The sequence below is a fragment of the Athene cunicularia genome (genome assembly GCF_003259725.1).
Source record: "Athene cunicularia isolate RWA chromosome 3 unlocalized genomic scaffold, athCun1 chr3_part1, whole genome shotgun sequence".
Taxonomy (NCBI): Eukaryota; Metazoa; Chordata; class Aves; order Strigiformes; family Strigidae; genus Athene; species Athene cunicularia.
Window position 1 is genome coordinate 43,714,836 of NW_020799097.1, and position 15,033 is coordinate 43,729,868.

Below are 15,033 nucleotides of genomic sequence, written 5' to 3' on the forward strand. Positions count from 1 at the left end.
CAAGAGGCTCACCTTGTAGCTCATTAACCAACACCATGCATTTCAACACGGCCGGGAGAACCAATTCAATGTCACATAGTTCAGTGCTTTGAGTTCTCTGAAGTACGTCAAGAATGAAAGCAAGAACTGAGGCCAAGCGAGGTGGTGGAGCATTACCTTTGAACTGCATGTAATTTTCACTGGGAAGACAAAGCAAACCAAAACAGAGTCTATAATTTGGGTTTTTTCCATTCAATGCAAGCACCATACAACTTAAAATAACTTTGTGGTATTTCAACAGGAAGTCTATTACATCGATTTCTATCTTTATCTAGGCTCAACTAATGGCTTCTATTTGTCTTAGCCTTAGAAAAGGCTCCCAATTTATTCACTGGACAAGTGATGCCATCTGACTCTTCTGTTGAGGGAAGTGAGAAATATGCTATGATAATCAAAGTTAAAAAGCCAAGTGTGACTACAAAAGTTAAAATATAAAGGCAGCTTCATAAAATAACCGAAAAAAAAAAGAAGTCAAGTTTTTAAGACCCTAAACCAACGTCCAAAATACAACTGCTGTTCAATTACTTTATTTAGCTTTATGTGCTTTTGTCAACTCACAATCCAACTTGTTATAACAGCTCTGCTGTTATACTGGTACTGTTATTTTATTTTTGTCAACAGTATGTTGTAACAGGACAGCCAATGTCTGCTTTTGCTCCGTCACAATTAACACAATCATGGCCAGTATAAAATTTGTCACAAAGATAAAAAGTGACCCGTCGATCTGCAACAAGAGCAAATTTTGACACCACGCACACTGAATGTTCCAATCCGAATGGTTTGATTGATTATTCTTCCACAAAAGAATACAAGAAATCTGAACTACTGTTAATTCACTAATTACAAATTACTGAAATCTTAAGACAGTGCGCTTAAATTGAAGCATTCAGGACAGAAAAGTGCAGGTAAAAAGAGCACAGCATTTACTCATCAGCTAGCAAGAGCACTCTCAGAAGCTGCAAAATAACTTTTTAGATATTTAATATTGTGTAGCAGTAGCTACCCCAAAAAGGCATGCATGTTTACTGAGCAACGTATCAATTAAAAATCACCATCCTTGTTAAAAACTTACTAAGGCACGCTTCTACAACTTTCAAATGAAACCTGACTTTCAGAGATCTGAGCATTTCGTTGCACAGCTTCAGAGCACTGCTATAACTTGGCAAATGAAAGTTGTAATGCTTTCCTTGTATATTCCTTGTATCGTGTGGTCTTGCTCACTTCAGTATTAGCAACTCTGAAATCTTCTGTCCTGTTAATTTACAATGAAGATTTCACACTGAATTTTTTTTTTTTTTTTTTTGGGGGGGTGCTCTTCCACTAAAATGGTTCTCTGACCTGGATAATACACTCCTGATCTCATGGTTCAATTTCCTCTTTGCAGCAGCAAGACATTCACTAGTTTTCATATGTCAAAACAGCTAGCAAACTCGTATTTATGTATAGAACTACTGACTGCCTCCTGACCACCCAACAGTTTGTAAATCAGACTGCTGCTCAGTTCTAAGATATTCTTCCCAGATCACTAAGGAATGTTTCATGTCTTACAAGTCACCAAATGCCACTACACTTTCAGAAGTTATTTTCCACTATCAACCTTAAAATTCACACATGCATGCACACATTCACAAAGAACATAAGATGATAAAGTCTGAGTATTTGTAAGTTAAAAACATGTCAGAAATAGGACTATGAAATCTTAATTCATTCCTTCAATATGCGATAATACAGGCTTCACTTACAGGACCGCCTGTAATATTTACCCAAGATCAACACTAAAATTCTCTTGATCAACATGTACATACACTCTTTAATGCAGAAAAATACAATTACCTTGGGTATAAGCAATCACATTATATTTCAGTGTGTTGAATTCCTCTCCCAACACAGACAATAAGTACAGATTGTTCCCTGTTCTGCAGTACATAAAACAAAGCTTCGGCTTTTCAGCAGAAGAGACCTAGCAGTTATAGCTGCTGTTGACATCATGCGAGTAGTGTCAGCACAGCGAACAAGTACTTTCTCCTTGCCTCTACATCTCCCCTCTTCCCACATCCCAAATTTTCCATTTCCCTGGGTAGCTGGTACACCTACGTATACCCTGACACTTATAGAGCAACGAGGCCTCCCATGCACTGCGACTCTGTGACCCTAAATACAGACCGAGACACAAACATACGATGACATATGTTGGAGTGCAATTTTTCTAGAAAAATACTTGCTTTTCATGTGGCCCCATGGGACTTTTTCCTTGTAGTCTAGAAGCTCCACCCTCAATGATTCTTTCAGTAGTCTCCCAATCTTCCCAATTTTACTCTCCTGCTCTATACACGCTGTCCTTCCTTTGCTCCCTGCACAGCAGCTTACAAGATCTTCTAATAGTCAATCCACCAGTTATCAAGAAGAGCAGCATTCCCTTCCTCATTAGCTGTTTTCTGAAATCTGAATAAGTGATGTTTTTTTACTTCACTGGTCCTTACTTTACAACATGCAGAGTGGTCTTCCTTAGTCGGAGCATCTGGGGGGCTGTAATGGAACTGCATAAAGCAGTCAGCATAGGATGCTGTCCAGCTCCAGGCGCAGTTGGAGAAGAAGGGAGAAATCGTCCAAAATACTGTTGAATAATACTCCCAAGCAGTTGATTTAAATAGGCACACTGCGTTTGGGACTGACAACATATAAAGGACAGGCCCTGTAGAAGAAAATTTTTAAAAGTGAGAAATTGAATAAATTTTTAACAGTACTTTTGAATAAATCTTTAACAACCATAGGCTAAATACTTGCTATACATTTTGTAAACTGCTGCACACATAGTGACTACTGCATGACAAATAAGCATCAGTAATTTGCTGCAGATATGATGGTCTACAAATGAAAACCTCGCCAGGGCAAGGCTTGAAAACAAGAGAAGATTCTTTTACTAGACTAATTAATATATTGGAAGATAACCTTTAGGACATGCAATCTCGCCTTCAAATTTGAATTAAAATGTTGGCATTTCAGACTTGAGAAGTGTTTCTGTGCCCAAGAGCTCCTCCTTTCTTTTTCAACTCTGTATATGGTCTCATAAAGTATATTAGTCAGGTAAGATTTATGAAGGGAGAGAGAGAATACCTCATTTGTAAAGCACCATGTGAAATTTTTGTACAAACAACATAGAAAAATGAGCACTTTAGATTTGTGGTCTGACAAGAAAAATTTTCCTTACAGTGTGAACAAATTAGGGTAAGTTAGGCACCATTTATAAGGTATTTACAGGGTTTTTTAAAATCTGTTTAAGATAAGGCTAAATCTGCTGTGATTTATCCAATATAAGCTATATTGATCCAAAGAAAAATCTATAACGAAAGTACTTGCCCAGAAAATGCCTATCTGAACACTACCCATAGTTATACAACATATACACAGTACATCTCTGACAAAATTAGTGTTATTCTTACTGGTACAAGCTGCTGTGAGAGAAAATTAAGAGTTTCCTTCCCCCTCCTTTGATTACTGAAAGGAAGAACAACAAATCACTAAGAAAAAATATTTGTCTCCTATCACAAGGGACACAGTCACTAGCAAAAAGAGAATCCTCTTGAAAATTCAATTTTCACAATAGTTTTGTCCAACAAGAAAAAAGGTGTAAAAGAAGGTCAAGCACAGAGTTCCCTAGACAGCAACTTCAACAGTACTTCAAACCTCCACAAGCACTGTAATCCAGGCTCCAGTTTTGGCAGCAGGACTATCTGCCTGAATATTAACGGCTGCTGAGGTAAACTAATGCTCTTAATATATGAATGAATAGTTCAAGACAGCTACTGGCAAAGAGTATTTCTGTTGCTTTTTACATAGGAGTTCCTCCCCAGAAAGATTTTCATCTGTACCTGTCTGTGCAAACATGAGAGACCAATCCTCCAGAAAAAAAGCAGGCTGAGACATAGCTTAGTTTTCTTGGCACTTTCTTGAAATGGAGAGTTCCCACTTCTGGTTCCACAGTAAACAGAGAGATTTGAGATTTTGAGATTTTAAGAAATGAGGTGCTTCAGAACCCGCCTGAAGACTTGCTGTAGGTGGCCCTCTTGTACACAGGCATGTTGGTTAGGGTCTAACTTCACATACTTCTAGAGCTCCTTGGTAATTTTGCTAAGTCCCAATGATAAAACACACGCTTCCTGAACTGGGGCTTTGATAAACAGTTCAGATACTCTCCTCTTTTTGTGTACATACAGCAAAATTTTGTAGGAAAAAGCAGCTGCTGCTATATCAGAAGTCTTAAAACCACTGCTTGGCAAGTAGTAGACACAGAGAAACTATTACAGATGACAGATTATTTAGTATGCAAACTTGAGTGTTTGGTGTTTTCAATAAGTTGTTGCAGCAGGCATAAAGAAGTCTTGACTGTGCTTTCTGTACTACAGCTCTCACAAAGATGACAGAAAATATTCCATAATCCCAAAATCAGAGCTGGCACTCTTAAGACTCTAGACTGTTTTAACACTATAAAAAAAAAACCCTATGAAAAAGTCTATTAAACTATTTGATAAAAGGAACACACAGAATATCACAACCTTACAGAGGACACGTGAAGGAATACACGAAGAACCTAGCACCTGTGAAGAACTAACAACGATAATTACTAAAATGAGACAGTTCTACAAATTCAGGATCAACAAAAGCTACATAGTATGAAGAAAAGAAGAAATCAGTTATGACTAAATAATGAAAGTTAGTTTTTAATAAATTATCCTAAAGATACTTCATTGGTGCAAGAAAAAGCAAAAAGTTTTAAAATTTACATAGTTGAAGGAACATGAATTTTTGCACATCTTCTAACAGTTTCACTTGAAGATGGCTCAACAAGCCTAGGCTGATCCTTTTAATTTTTTTGAGTTGAAGTAAACCATTTCTAATTTTTTGGGGGTGTGGGATGGGGAGAGATGTAATCTGAAAAAGGAGGAAAGGATTAAAGAAAAAAAATCCCCCAAACCAAAGATATGCTTCTTGACTAGAGAGGAAAAAAAGGACATAAGTTAACTAGTGATTCTTTTCTTTAGTTCTCTGATAAGGATAGAGAGTGCTCTTGAAACCCTGTAAGGACAGCTGGTAAGAAGTGTTTAAAAACATGGAAAACGCTTTTTTTGTAATCAAATATTTTCTTTAGAAAGTATTCTATGTTCCTTTTTGGTGGGTCAGGCAGAGATGCTGCCTCTCAAAAAAGGTGTAATTTTTAAAACCATGTAAACCAAAACTCTATCTTCAATAGGAGGACCCTCATCAGTTTTCCTAATGAAAGTTAAAAGATTAGTACCAATGGATTCCAAGATACAAATTTTTTTTTTTGAGTGAAACAGAGAGAAAAATCACCTTTCATCTTATCAAGAGCCAGAAAAACACCCCCAAACAAAAAAAATCCTTCTCTTCTACATAGTAGTAAAATCTATGAATCAGTCCTCTACACATGAAGGGCACATCTACAGCATCAAAGCTCTTCAGGGAAGAATCATCACACCTTTGACCCTGACGTTTCTACTGTTCCTTAAAAGTTTCCAGAGAACAACCTGGATTTCTCTTTTGAAGGCTCATTGACTGTAGCTCAACACTGTGTTCTTTATTTTAGACTCTTTTTTTCTTACATAAGTGCAGAGAGCAACAGACCTGCACAAGGTCTGACAACGCCCTATCCCAAGTGGCACAAGGGATAAGTTACCAACACTGCACTGTAGCTGCAAATCTCACAGTACAATGGCAAAATATCCTGGGCAGCGCTGGCCAGGGATGTGATTACAAGAAAATCACATAGAACTTTCTTCTTTTAAATCCTACCAGTAATTAACAGAGATGAAGGAAGCTACTGTTCATATGAGAGAGAAAAGAAACACATGCTACTGGACTTCAATTCGGGACCAGAGATCTGAAATCAATCACATCAGACCCCTAGGACAATCCCTACAAAGCAGATGGACATTAAAGGGTAGATAGAGCTGCTGCTCTCTTTCTTAACTATGTTCTTTAGCCATCTTCTGAGGTTAAAATAACCCCCAAAACAAAGACATTTTAAGGGGAGCAGAGGGGCATGACAACATCTGCTCCCCATTTTCGCAGAAAGGCAACCGATTCCTGTGCGTGTTCACTGCAGGAACCTTTTGTGGTCAGAGCTGCCTCTTTCTTCTGATTTATCCATATATCTGTAAATCACCTGTGGAGAGCGAAGAACCGATTAGTATGGATTACTGGAACTATTCACTGCAGAAACGTCAAGCTACCTAATGATGACTTATAATATTGGTCCTGCTGTTGGAATAAATCTGCTGTTCACCAATTAATGTTGTACAATTCCTATTAAACACATACTATAATTCACAAAACATATTAATAAGCTTGCTCAAATATCGGACCACAGATGTGACTCACAGGAGGGCTTTTAAGGTCTGATCTCTGACTAATGCTGAGCCTGCACAGGCCCATTAAAATCACTGGAAAATGTATGTGCCAAGCACTACTTAGAATTAAGCTCTTTCAACACTCTCCGGTATTTAGACAGAAATCAACCATCTTCTGTGTTTAGACAGGTTTAACACTGATAAATCAAGCAGGGTATGTTGCTTTGCCATCATTATGTATATTATGCTTTTTTCATGCACCTACACTGTATTCTGCAAGATATATTTAAACTAGTATCTTTTCTCTAAAATAAGTTCTGTACACCACTTCAGTTCTTTCGCATATTACGGGTAAATGCATATCAAAATTCCTCCAAATCATTCTCCAAAAATCCATTCAAAAGCAATCTCAACTGCTCTCATATTTCCTCTGGTAAGCTTCAGTGATCCACTATCACACAGATCAACTCAACTTCTCTTTACAGTGACAAAATATCTCAAGTTAGATTTCACATGCCTCACTATCTCATAATTAAGAACAGTCCCATAAAATTATGAAATAGCTGTTCATTATTCCTGCTTTACTTTCTGAAGTCCGTCAAACAACTCGGAGGACAATTTTGATCTTATATCCCAACAAAATCTTTCTTAGGTCATCAAATATTATCAAAACAGATGACACAGAAATAATATCCACAGAGTAACCCTTTAGGTGAGAAAAAAAAAAGTTTAAAGGTACTAGAGCTAAGCTATTTTGACAAGGCAGTATCAGTGACTGAGATTAAAGGAAACTTCTAGATAAGTTGAATGTATAGTAGAGGACAGACCAGCTGCCTAATAACTGTCAAAAGGCACAACTGTATAATCCAAATTTATATATGAACACAAACATAACAAGTAAATATAGTCAGTCTGAATTAAGGAGAGAGAAATGCAATGTCTAGTGTTAATTAGCACACTTGACATTTATGCTTATGTAAAATTAAACAAAGTCTGTAATTTTGATCTATTAAAAATAAACTTGTGGGTCTGGGGTGCTGAAGGAAAGTGAGATACAGTCATCAGTTCTGGTGAATTGTGAAGGTGGTAATGAACTATGCTGTGGAGAGAGAAGGAGCTTCGTATGTTGTCCTAGAAGATGAAAAAATGGCCTCCACCATTATAGGGTGATGAACAAAAGCAATGCCCTCTCTTAGTACAGCACAGTGGCAACAACATTGTCCATGTTCTTAAGCCTGCTGCCCAAGTTGCGTGGCAAGCTGCATTGCCATTACACAGCATATGTGACCATTTGGGGAACCTTTTTGTATACAATTCAGGAACTCTTTAGGATTTAGTAAGATTGCTGCATCAATGACTGTGTGAAATTAATTACCTGCTACTAAGACTGATTTCAAATCCTTTCAAAACCCTCATAAAAGGATCAAATAAACCACAATTAAGATTAGCTGTTAAAAGCTCTGGAAATAGGGAGGTTTTGCAAACCATTGCTTGCAAACTAAGACATTTTCTGAGATCTAAGGAGGCTGTTTTGGAAAAAGAAGCAGCAGCCCACACTGCTGAAGAAGAATTCAGGACAAGAAGAGAAGATTGAGATGGAGTCTTGAACTTTTCAGAAGACTGGAAATAAAAAAAGAAAGAATTGAAAAGACCTCTGAGTAGAAATGCTACTCAAGGGTGTTGAGTGCATCTGTCACAAAGGGCTTTTATGCTTCGACTATGAATAAAGAATTTGCATGTATAAGAAGATATTTTGTATGGTCTCCAAATTCCCGTTTCTTTATTTTCATGTAACTCCTGAAGGATTAAGTTGTAAACTAGAATATTAACTGGGAGAAAACTACAGAACAATGTTTGTCTAACGTTAGGGTCAATTAAGGCTCCTGCACCAAAATACCACTGCTCCACCTCCACAAATGGACATCAGACATAGGGCAGCCACCTAAGGAAAGTCTGATCACACATGTCACCAGTAGTTTAACTTAGCCAAGGTGGGTGTCATGGTTTAACCCCAGTCAGCAACTATGAACCACGCAGCTGCTTGCTCATTCCTCCACACCACCTCCTGGTGGAATGGGGTGGAGAATTGAGGAAAAACTTAAACTCATAGGTTGAGAATAGATTAATAACTAAAAATATAGTAATAATAATAATAATAATGAAAAAAAGAGAATGAAAAAAAACAACAACTGAAAACCCCAGGAAAAGACAAGTGATGAACAATGCCATTGCTCACCACCTGCTGACCGATGCCTGAGCAGTAATCTGCCCCTCCTAGCCAACTGCCCCCAGTTCATATACTGAGCACGACATTCTGTGGTATGGAATATCCCTTTGGCTAGTTTGGGTCAGGCGTCCTGGCCATGCTCCCTCCCAGCTTCTTGTGTACCTGCTTGCTGGCAGAGAAGGGGAAACTGAAAAATCCTTGATCTAGGATAGCACTACTTAGCAACAACTAAATAATTGGTGTGTTATCAACATTATTCTCACACTAAATCCAAAACACAGCACTGTACCAGCTACTAAGAAAACTAACTCTGTCACAGCCAAAACCAGGACAGTGGGTTATTGCCAGAGGACTCTGTTTCTCTGTCTTTCCTCCCACCACATTTACATGCTTTACTTCCCATATACGCTTTTTTATCACTTTTCTGATATGCCCCTTTGTTTGTTTGTTTGTTTTGTGGGGCTAGTTACTAGTTGAATGAGCTCACAAATTGCTATTCACAGAATTATTAAAGCAAATTAAATGGTAATGCACATGGGGGTGAAAGAACAAATTTAGCCTTAAGCCAACTTGGCTTAAGCCAACTGTGAAAAAATAACCTGAGAAGTCAGAGTGCCTAGAATCCATTCTATCTCAAAGGAGCTCAGAAGCAGTCCTAAGAGAGGTTGGGTTTTTTTTAAACTGATGCTGAAATATTTTCATTTTGAGTTGATTCCAAACAGGAATTTTTCCAGTTTCCCAAATAATGGGGAAGGCAGTATTTTGGAATGAATAAAACACTCTGAAGCACTTTTAAATGTTCTAACTTTGTAAACAGTTTGCAAACAGTTAATAAAATGTAGAGGTTCTGTATTGAAACAGGAAAAATAATTTTTCTTCTTTTTGTCTTCTCTCTCCAGAAGTGTTAGTCAAATTAAAGAATTACTGTTTTCTAGAACCAGCATTTGTCTAAAATAAACTATTTGGTCAGTAAGATCATCTAGCTTGGTTGGAAAGCACACAGACTATGCAGCAGACTGCTGAAGAGTATGACAGGGAGGTCAGAAAGTCAGAGACTGACAGAGAAAACGGGAAACAAGGGTCCATAACACTTGGATTTAAAAACCAACTGGAGTGGCTTCATCTTAAAACTACATCCGTATGTGCAGACTACAGAGAAACAGTGCTCTCCGACTAAAATACCAAATTAGCAAGCAGACAGTCACACTCTGTGGTAATATCAGTGTCCAGATGGTCCTACATGTATATAGCTACTGAAAATACCTACTGAACAGTAAGGCAAGTCGTATTCTGCACATCATTATATAATCATATTCACTTCCATATGACATGCCATCGATCACCACACAACTTTTGAAAGGAATAAGGATGTTTACAATGTCACCACTGCACTGTTTCACAATACAATCCTGTAAAGTAATCAGTTAAGACTGCAGTCAAAACGAACACTAAGAGGAAAGAGAAAATAGGAAGCAAAAAAAAAAAAAAAGAAGTCCCAAGGATGTACAAGGAAAAGCATGCCAACTTATTTCTTTAGAAAATATATTATTTTCTCTTCCTCACCAGCAGGAATTAGTCTCTTTCTACAGCATCAACAAGCCTTACAGACTTTCAAGATTGATAGGTAAACTGAGGGAAGAATAGGAAGAGTAACAGGCAAGAAGGCTTCAGTCATGTAAACATAAGCAGCAGGAACTCGATTCAGCAAAACATTCTCAAACTATTAAGATAAAACTGCCATGATATGCTGAGAATTTTCTTTTGTTCCTAAGAGCAAACAAACAAATAACCCAAACAAACAGCAAAAAAAGAGAGTAACTCATCATTAAGTATCTACAGTTAGCCAAGTCAGGGATGATTTAAAACATGTTTGCTCTGTCATTTCAACAAGTGCCTTGCTACATATTAAAATTATTTGATCCACTGTTTCAGAAATGTCTCACATCAGAGACCAGTGTAAACAACAGGTTGGCTAAAAGCTTTCTTCATACAGCGATTAATTAGACTAGCAGCTCTGAAGCGTACCACAGCATAGCTGCATGCAATGACAAGAAAGCCAATGGGGTGGCATTTTTCTTCTACTTCTACAAGAAGAAAAATCTCCTTGATTCTTCTTTAAATTCAGTCAACACTTGTCTTGATTAGGGAAAAAGAAAACATCCTCTGCAATATGAATCGTTTCCTGAAGATACGTTTGTCTGCTGATAATAGAGTGCAGATATTTACCTGAAGATAAAGAGGTAGGCTTTCCTGAATGGCAGACAGCAAAGCCACAGGCAGCTCTTTGTCCTGCTGGAGCACAGAGTGTGGCAGCAGTAAGCAATCCACAATGCGGAACAAGAGTTGCTGTGATTTGGAAGTAGCCAGTATTGGTGCCCAGAACTTTACTAGACATCCTGTTGAAAAAAAAGAAAAAAAAAAATCAAATCAAGAAATCCCAAAGGAATTTACAGTCAGGAAAAAAAAGAGAAAGCAAGCCTAAAGAGGTAATTACGTTAAATTGGATAATCCAAGAGTATCAACAGCAATTGAAATGTCTCACTCCCATATACTTATTCCATGGTATCCCCTTAGAAAAAGCCCAGTGAAGATGACTCAAAGACTATTTACAGTTCAGCAAAATAAAAGTACTAAACTGATTCAATACATTACAAGTTCTTAGGCAAGTGAGGCTGCTTTAGGAAAAGTACAGTAATGCTAAAGAAAGGAGTCTCTCACATCCCTGCAGAAAAATTAACTAAACTTGATATATAACACTACTGCAATCAGGACACACACATTTACCTTACTGTGTGCATTCATCACATTTTACAGAGAGACACTGCCTTTGCCTTCCCTTCTCGTTTATCTAACTCCATCATTACCACATCAGCAACTACTCACACAGCAATTCAGTCTTAGGAAAACATTAAATATCTTTCCAATTGTATTTAAGAAATCTAATTCAGCAGATTAAAAGAACGAGGGGCAACCAACTCTATTAAACCATCATTGTCTCTCCAGTTCTTTGTGGGCTCTCAGTTCGCAGAACAAGAGCTTCAGAGAACATCTTTCTTGTTTTCAAACACATTAATGTATCAGTTGTGCAGCTTTGAGACAGTTTTAAGATCTATCTTTTGAGTTGGAAAAAAAAAAAAAAAAAAAAAAAAAATGTAAATACCCCTAACTTTGAGAAACATCTTTATTGCAGGTGAGGTGCAACTTTTCTTGAGAAAAATACTCTGTACTTGTGAGTGTTAATACTCAAAATGCAGATCAAATAAAATCAAGATTTCTATGTAGCAGTTTTCACAGACATTCTTAACTTTATATTTAATGGAAAGCAAGAAAAAGTTTGCTGGGTTGAAAATACAGGAATTTCCCAAGAAAATAGGTTTAAAACATTGAAAATAATGAAAGATCAAAAGCAGGCTGTTACAAGATATTATTAATCTATAGAAGTCATTCATTACCATCTCTAAAAATTCCACAAAACAACATTAATCTTGTGGAGTGAAAGAAAACACAGTGATCAATCATAGAGAAAGAGAACAAGCACTTAACAATACTTCTAATAATGTTGTCTAAGCTTCCTGCTTTGAAAGAAACATGCTCACTCTAGCTAGAAGTACTCCTTCTATTATCGCTGCTGTGATGTATGGGACAGTAGAAGACGCAATCTGACCACAGACAGGAGGTGTTTAGATTCGTTAAATTTCATGCTTTATTCTTATAACAAGTCCACAGAATGTGAAGAAGTGACTGAAATACACTTAATTTTTCTTTTAAAGATTATTTATGGTCCCTTGACTAACAAGAAAGAACAATTTCTTGCACACAACATGACTGAAGCTTAATCATTTCCTACTGTAAAGAACAGAAAGGAAAATACCAGCCTAAAATTACTTTACATGGCTCCAGCCCAACGAGTGGGTATCTAAAAACATTTGACATACATCTTGTATAACAAAATATGCAGATCTTGCAATAGAAAAGTATTTTATAAAATGCATATTCCATTACATTTGATGCACCTTCTGCATCGTGGTCATGCTTTTCACTGTAGTCCTTATCTCCATGATGTACACTGTGTGTACATGCAAATCATTAACTCAGACTTTAAGATACATAAGTTTTACCTTATTTTTAAAAGCGAGTCAGACTGGCACATTCATTCATAATAAACAGCATGTATATTTTTCCATCTTATCAGTGGTTCCACATTTTAATGAACAAATACTAGAATTTGACCCTTAAAAAAGTTCTAAAAGGAAGCAAACTATGTTCCTAAGCCAACCTGTTCACTGTCCTAACTCCAGTAAATACGATGTAGCATGTCATACTGCTTCTCTGGCTTGTCACTGTTTCTGGTTTTGTTTAGATAAAACAGGTGGGTTTCAGTGGTAAAAGACATGAAAAATATCTTAGTTCTGAAAATACTGATTTGCAGGGTAATTAAAAAAACATAAGGTTAGGCATTAGGATAAAAACCAAAGAAAAACAGTGCAAGAAAATTAAATAACTAACTAACATCTTGGTGACTTTGCTTTTGTAAATCATTAAGATAGCCAGTATAAATTAAAAACAAGTATTAAAAGTCACATTTTACTGATTCCTTAAAACTACTTTCTAAAAGAAAAGAGGTTGCAAAATAATTACCTATGATCCAATATGTAAGCTGCAGACCTTCTGGAGGTCCTTTTACCTTCAGATAAGGTTTTACATACTTTAATACGTCACCTAAATACTCCAGCGTCTTTGCTACCATGGCAGATTTCTCAGGAAGGGTCTGAAGGCCACTGTAAGTTCTACCAACAGCCTGAGAAAACGGAAACATTGAAATAAATGTAAATTAATAAGTTTCTCACCAGGTTTCTGCAAGTCACTTATTCTCATATACAAAACAAAATCTGATACATAATTCCTTTTCCCTAAAATTGTTGGATGAAGCTAACAGATGTACAGTACCTTAATGAATTGAACCAGAGCATTTTTAGGGTCTTGCTTGAAAAATGACTCTTCAACATGAGCCTTTGAAAGAATGTTTTCTACTTCTGAGAGTTTAAAAATCAGTCTTGTCATTTCAGTCAGCTGCTCCATATAGGCTTTCCCTGTTTGTTACAAGAGAACACAGCAGTAAATATAGCATACAGTTATGCTTTTCAATTTATTTTAGTACCAAAATCATAAAATGAAACGTGATGTTAAAATGTTAAATATACAAAGATTCTGCAACTGACTGCATCTCTCTAGACAAAGAATGTGTCTAAACGAGTTACGCTTCTAATATACATACATGAGAATGAAGAGTATTAAGTATATATAAAACCAAGTCTTTCATTTTACTGATGGTTTTCTTCAGAACCTACAAAATGTGTATGAAATAGTTGCTAGAAGATGTGTTCTACAAATAATTAGAACGGCAGTGCTTTATAGAAGAAGTCATTAAGTATTGTTCTAAGAAAGCAAAATATCCAATAAAGGGAAAAATTACTCTGCAACTGGATTTTTTTTTTTTTTTTTTTTTTTTTTTTTTTTTTTTTTGGGCATTCACAGCATGATTTCCTACTATTTACTTCAGATTTTCACTTTCTTCAGAGCAGTTTCTCCATGGGGGAAAAATAGCTTGTCTCCTTGGGAGCAAGTTTTTGTTCTTTGCTTCCAAGGAAACAAGCTCTTTTATCTTTGTTTGTGATAAATTTGTCATATGCAGAGCAGGCAAACTATCAATAAATAGCACAAGCAGCGTAAAGAAACACATTTTGTAATTAGGTAAAAGTAAAGGAATACAAACAAAAATACATTTTGTAATTAGCTGAAAATGTTTGCCAGTTTTGCAATATAGAATCGTTACTGCAAACATTAGGGAAATGTGAACACTTACCAACTGTTCGCTCAGCATCTGTCTTGGCCAGCATACCACTTGGTTGATCTATGAACATTTGCAAAATGCATCGAAACCAAGAACGTACTGTCAAAGCTTCATAGGATGTATATCCCATACTAGAAAAAGCTTCACACAGTGCACTGCATAGGAAGAAAAAGGTAACGAGATCTAATAAAAGTATGCAAAAAGGTAGTAGCATGTCTCATTTGGCTGTACACCTCTCGAAAGAGTGCACAGAAACAATTAGAAATAAAGTAACACAAAGGCCAACTGGCATTCCTTTTGTGTACTCTACAGACTTTACTCACAATATTGTCATGCCTTAACACAGAGAACATCATAAATCTGGCAATGCCACACATGGTAATATAAAAGCATATATACATAGATTTTTGCTACATAAAACAAAACAGAGGGGGAAAAATTCACACAATGGGAGATGCCTTGTTCTAACAATGGATAATTTGATAGTATTATCTAAATTGACAGTGAACAATGCTTGAAATAGTTTATCTGAATCAAGCTGGAACTTCATA

The 15,033-nt window shown here is 36.6% G+C and overlaps 1 protein-coding gene across 2 annotated transcripts in view; it reads right to left on the bottom strand.

Moving 5' to 3' along the window:
* The window catches only part of MMS22L (MMS22 like, DNA repair protein), a 99,168-nt gene that overhangs the window by 9,561 nt on the left and 74,574 nt on the right, over positions 1–15,033 (bottom strand). For both annotated transcript variants that reach the window (XM_026844356.1, XM_026844358.1), the window contains 6 exons: positions 14,495–14,637; positions 13,579–13,721; positions 13,270–13,429; positions 10,858–11,027; positions 2,520–2,731; positions 13–179 (listed from right to left, as the gene is read on the bottom strand). In XM_026844356.1, coding sequence (XP_026700157.1) covers positions 13–179; positions 2,520–2,731; positions 10,858–11,027; positions 13,270–13,429; positions 13,579–13,721; positions 14,495–14,637 — 995 coding nt within the window. The remainder of the gene's footprint in view (positions 1–12; positions 180–2,519; positions 2,732–10,857; positions 11,028–13,269; positions 13,430–13,578; positions 13,722–14,494; positions 14,638–15,033) is intronic.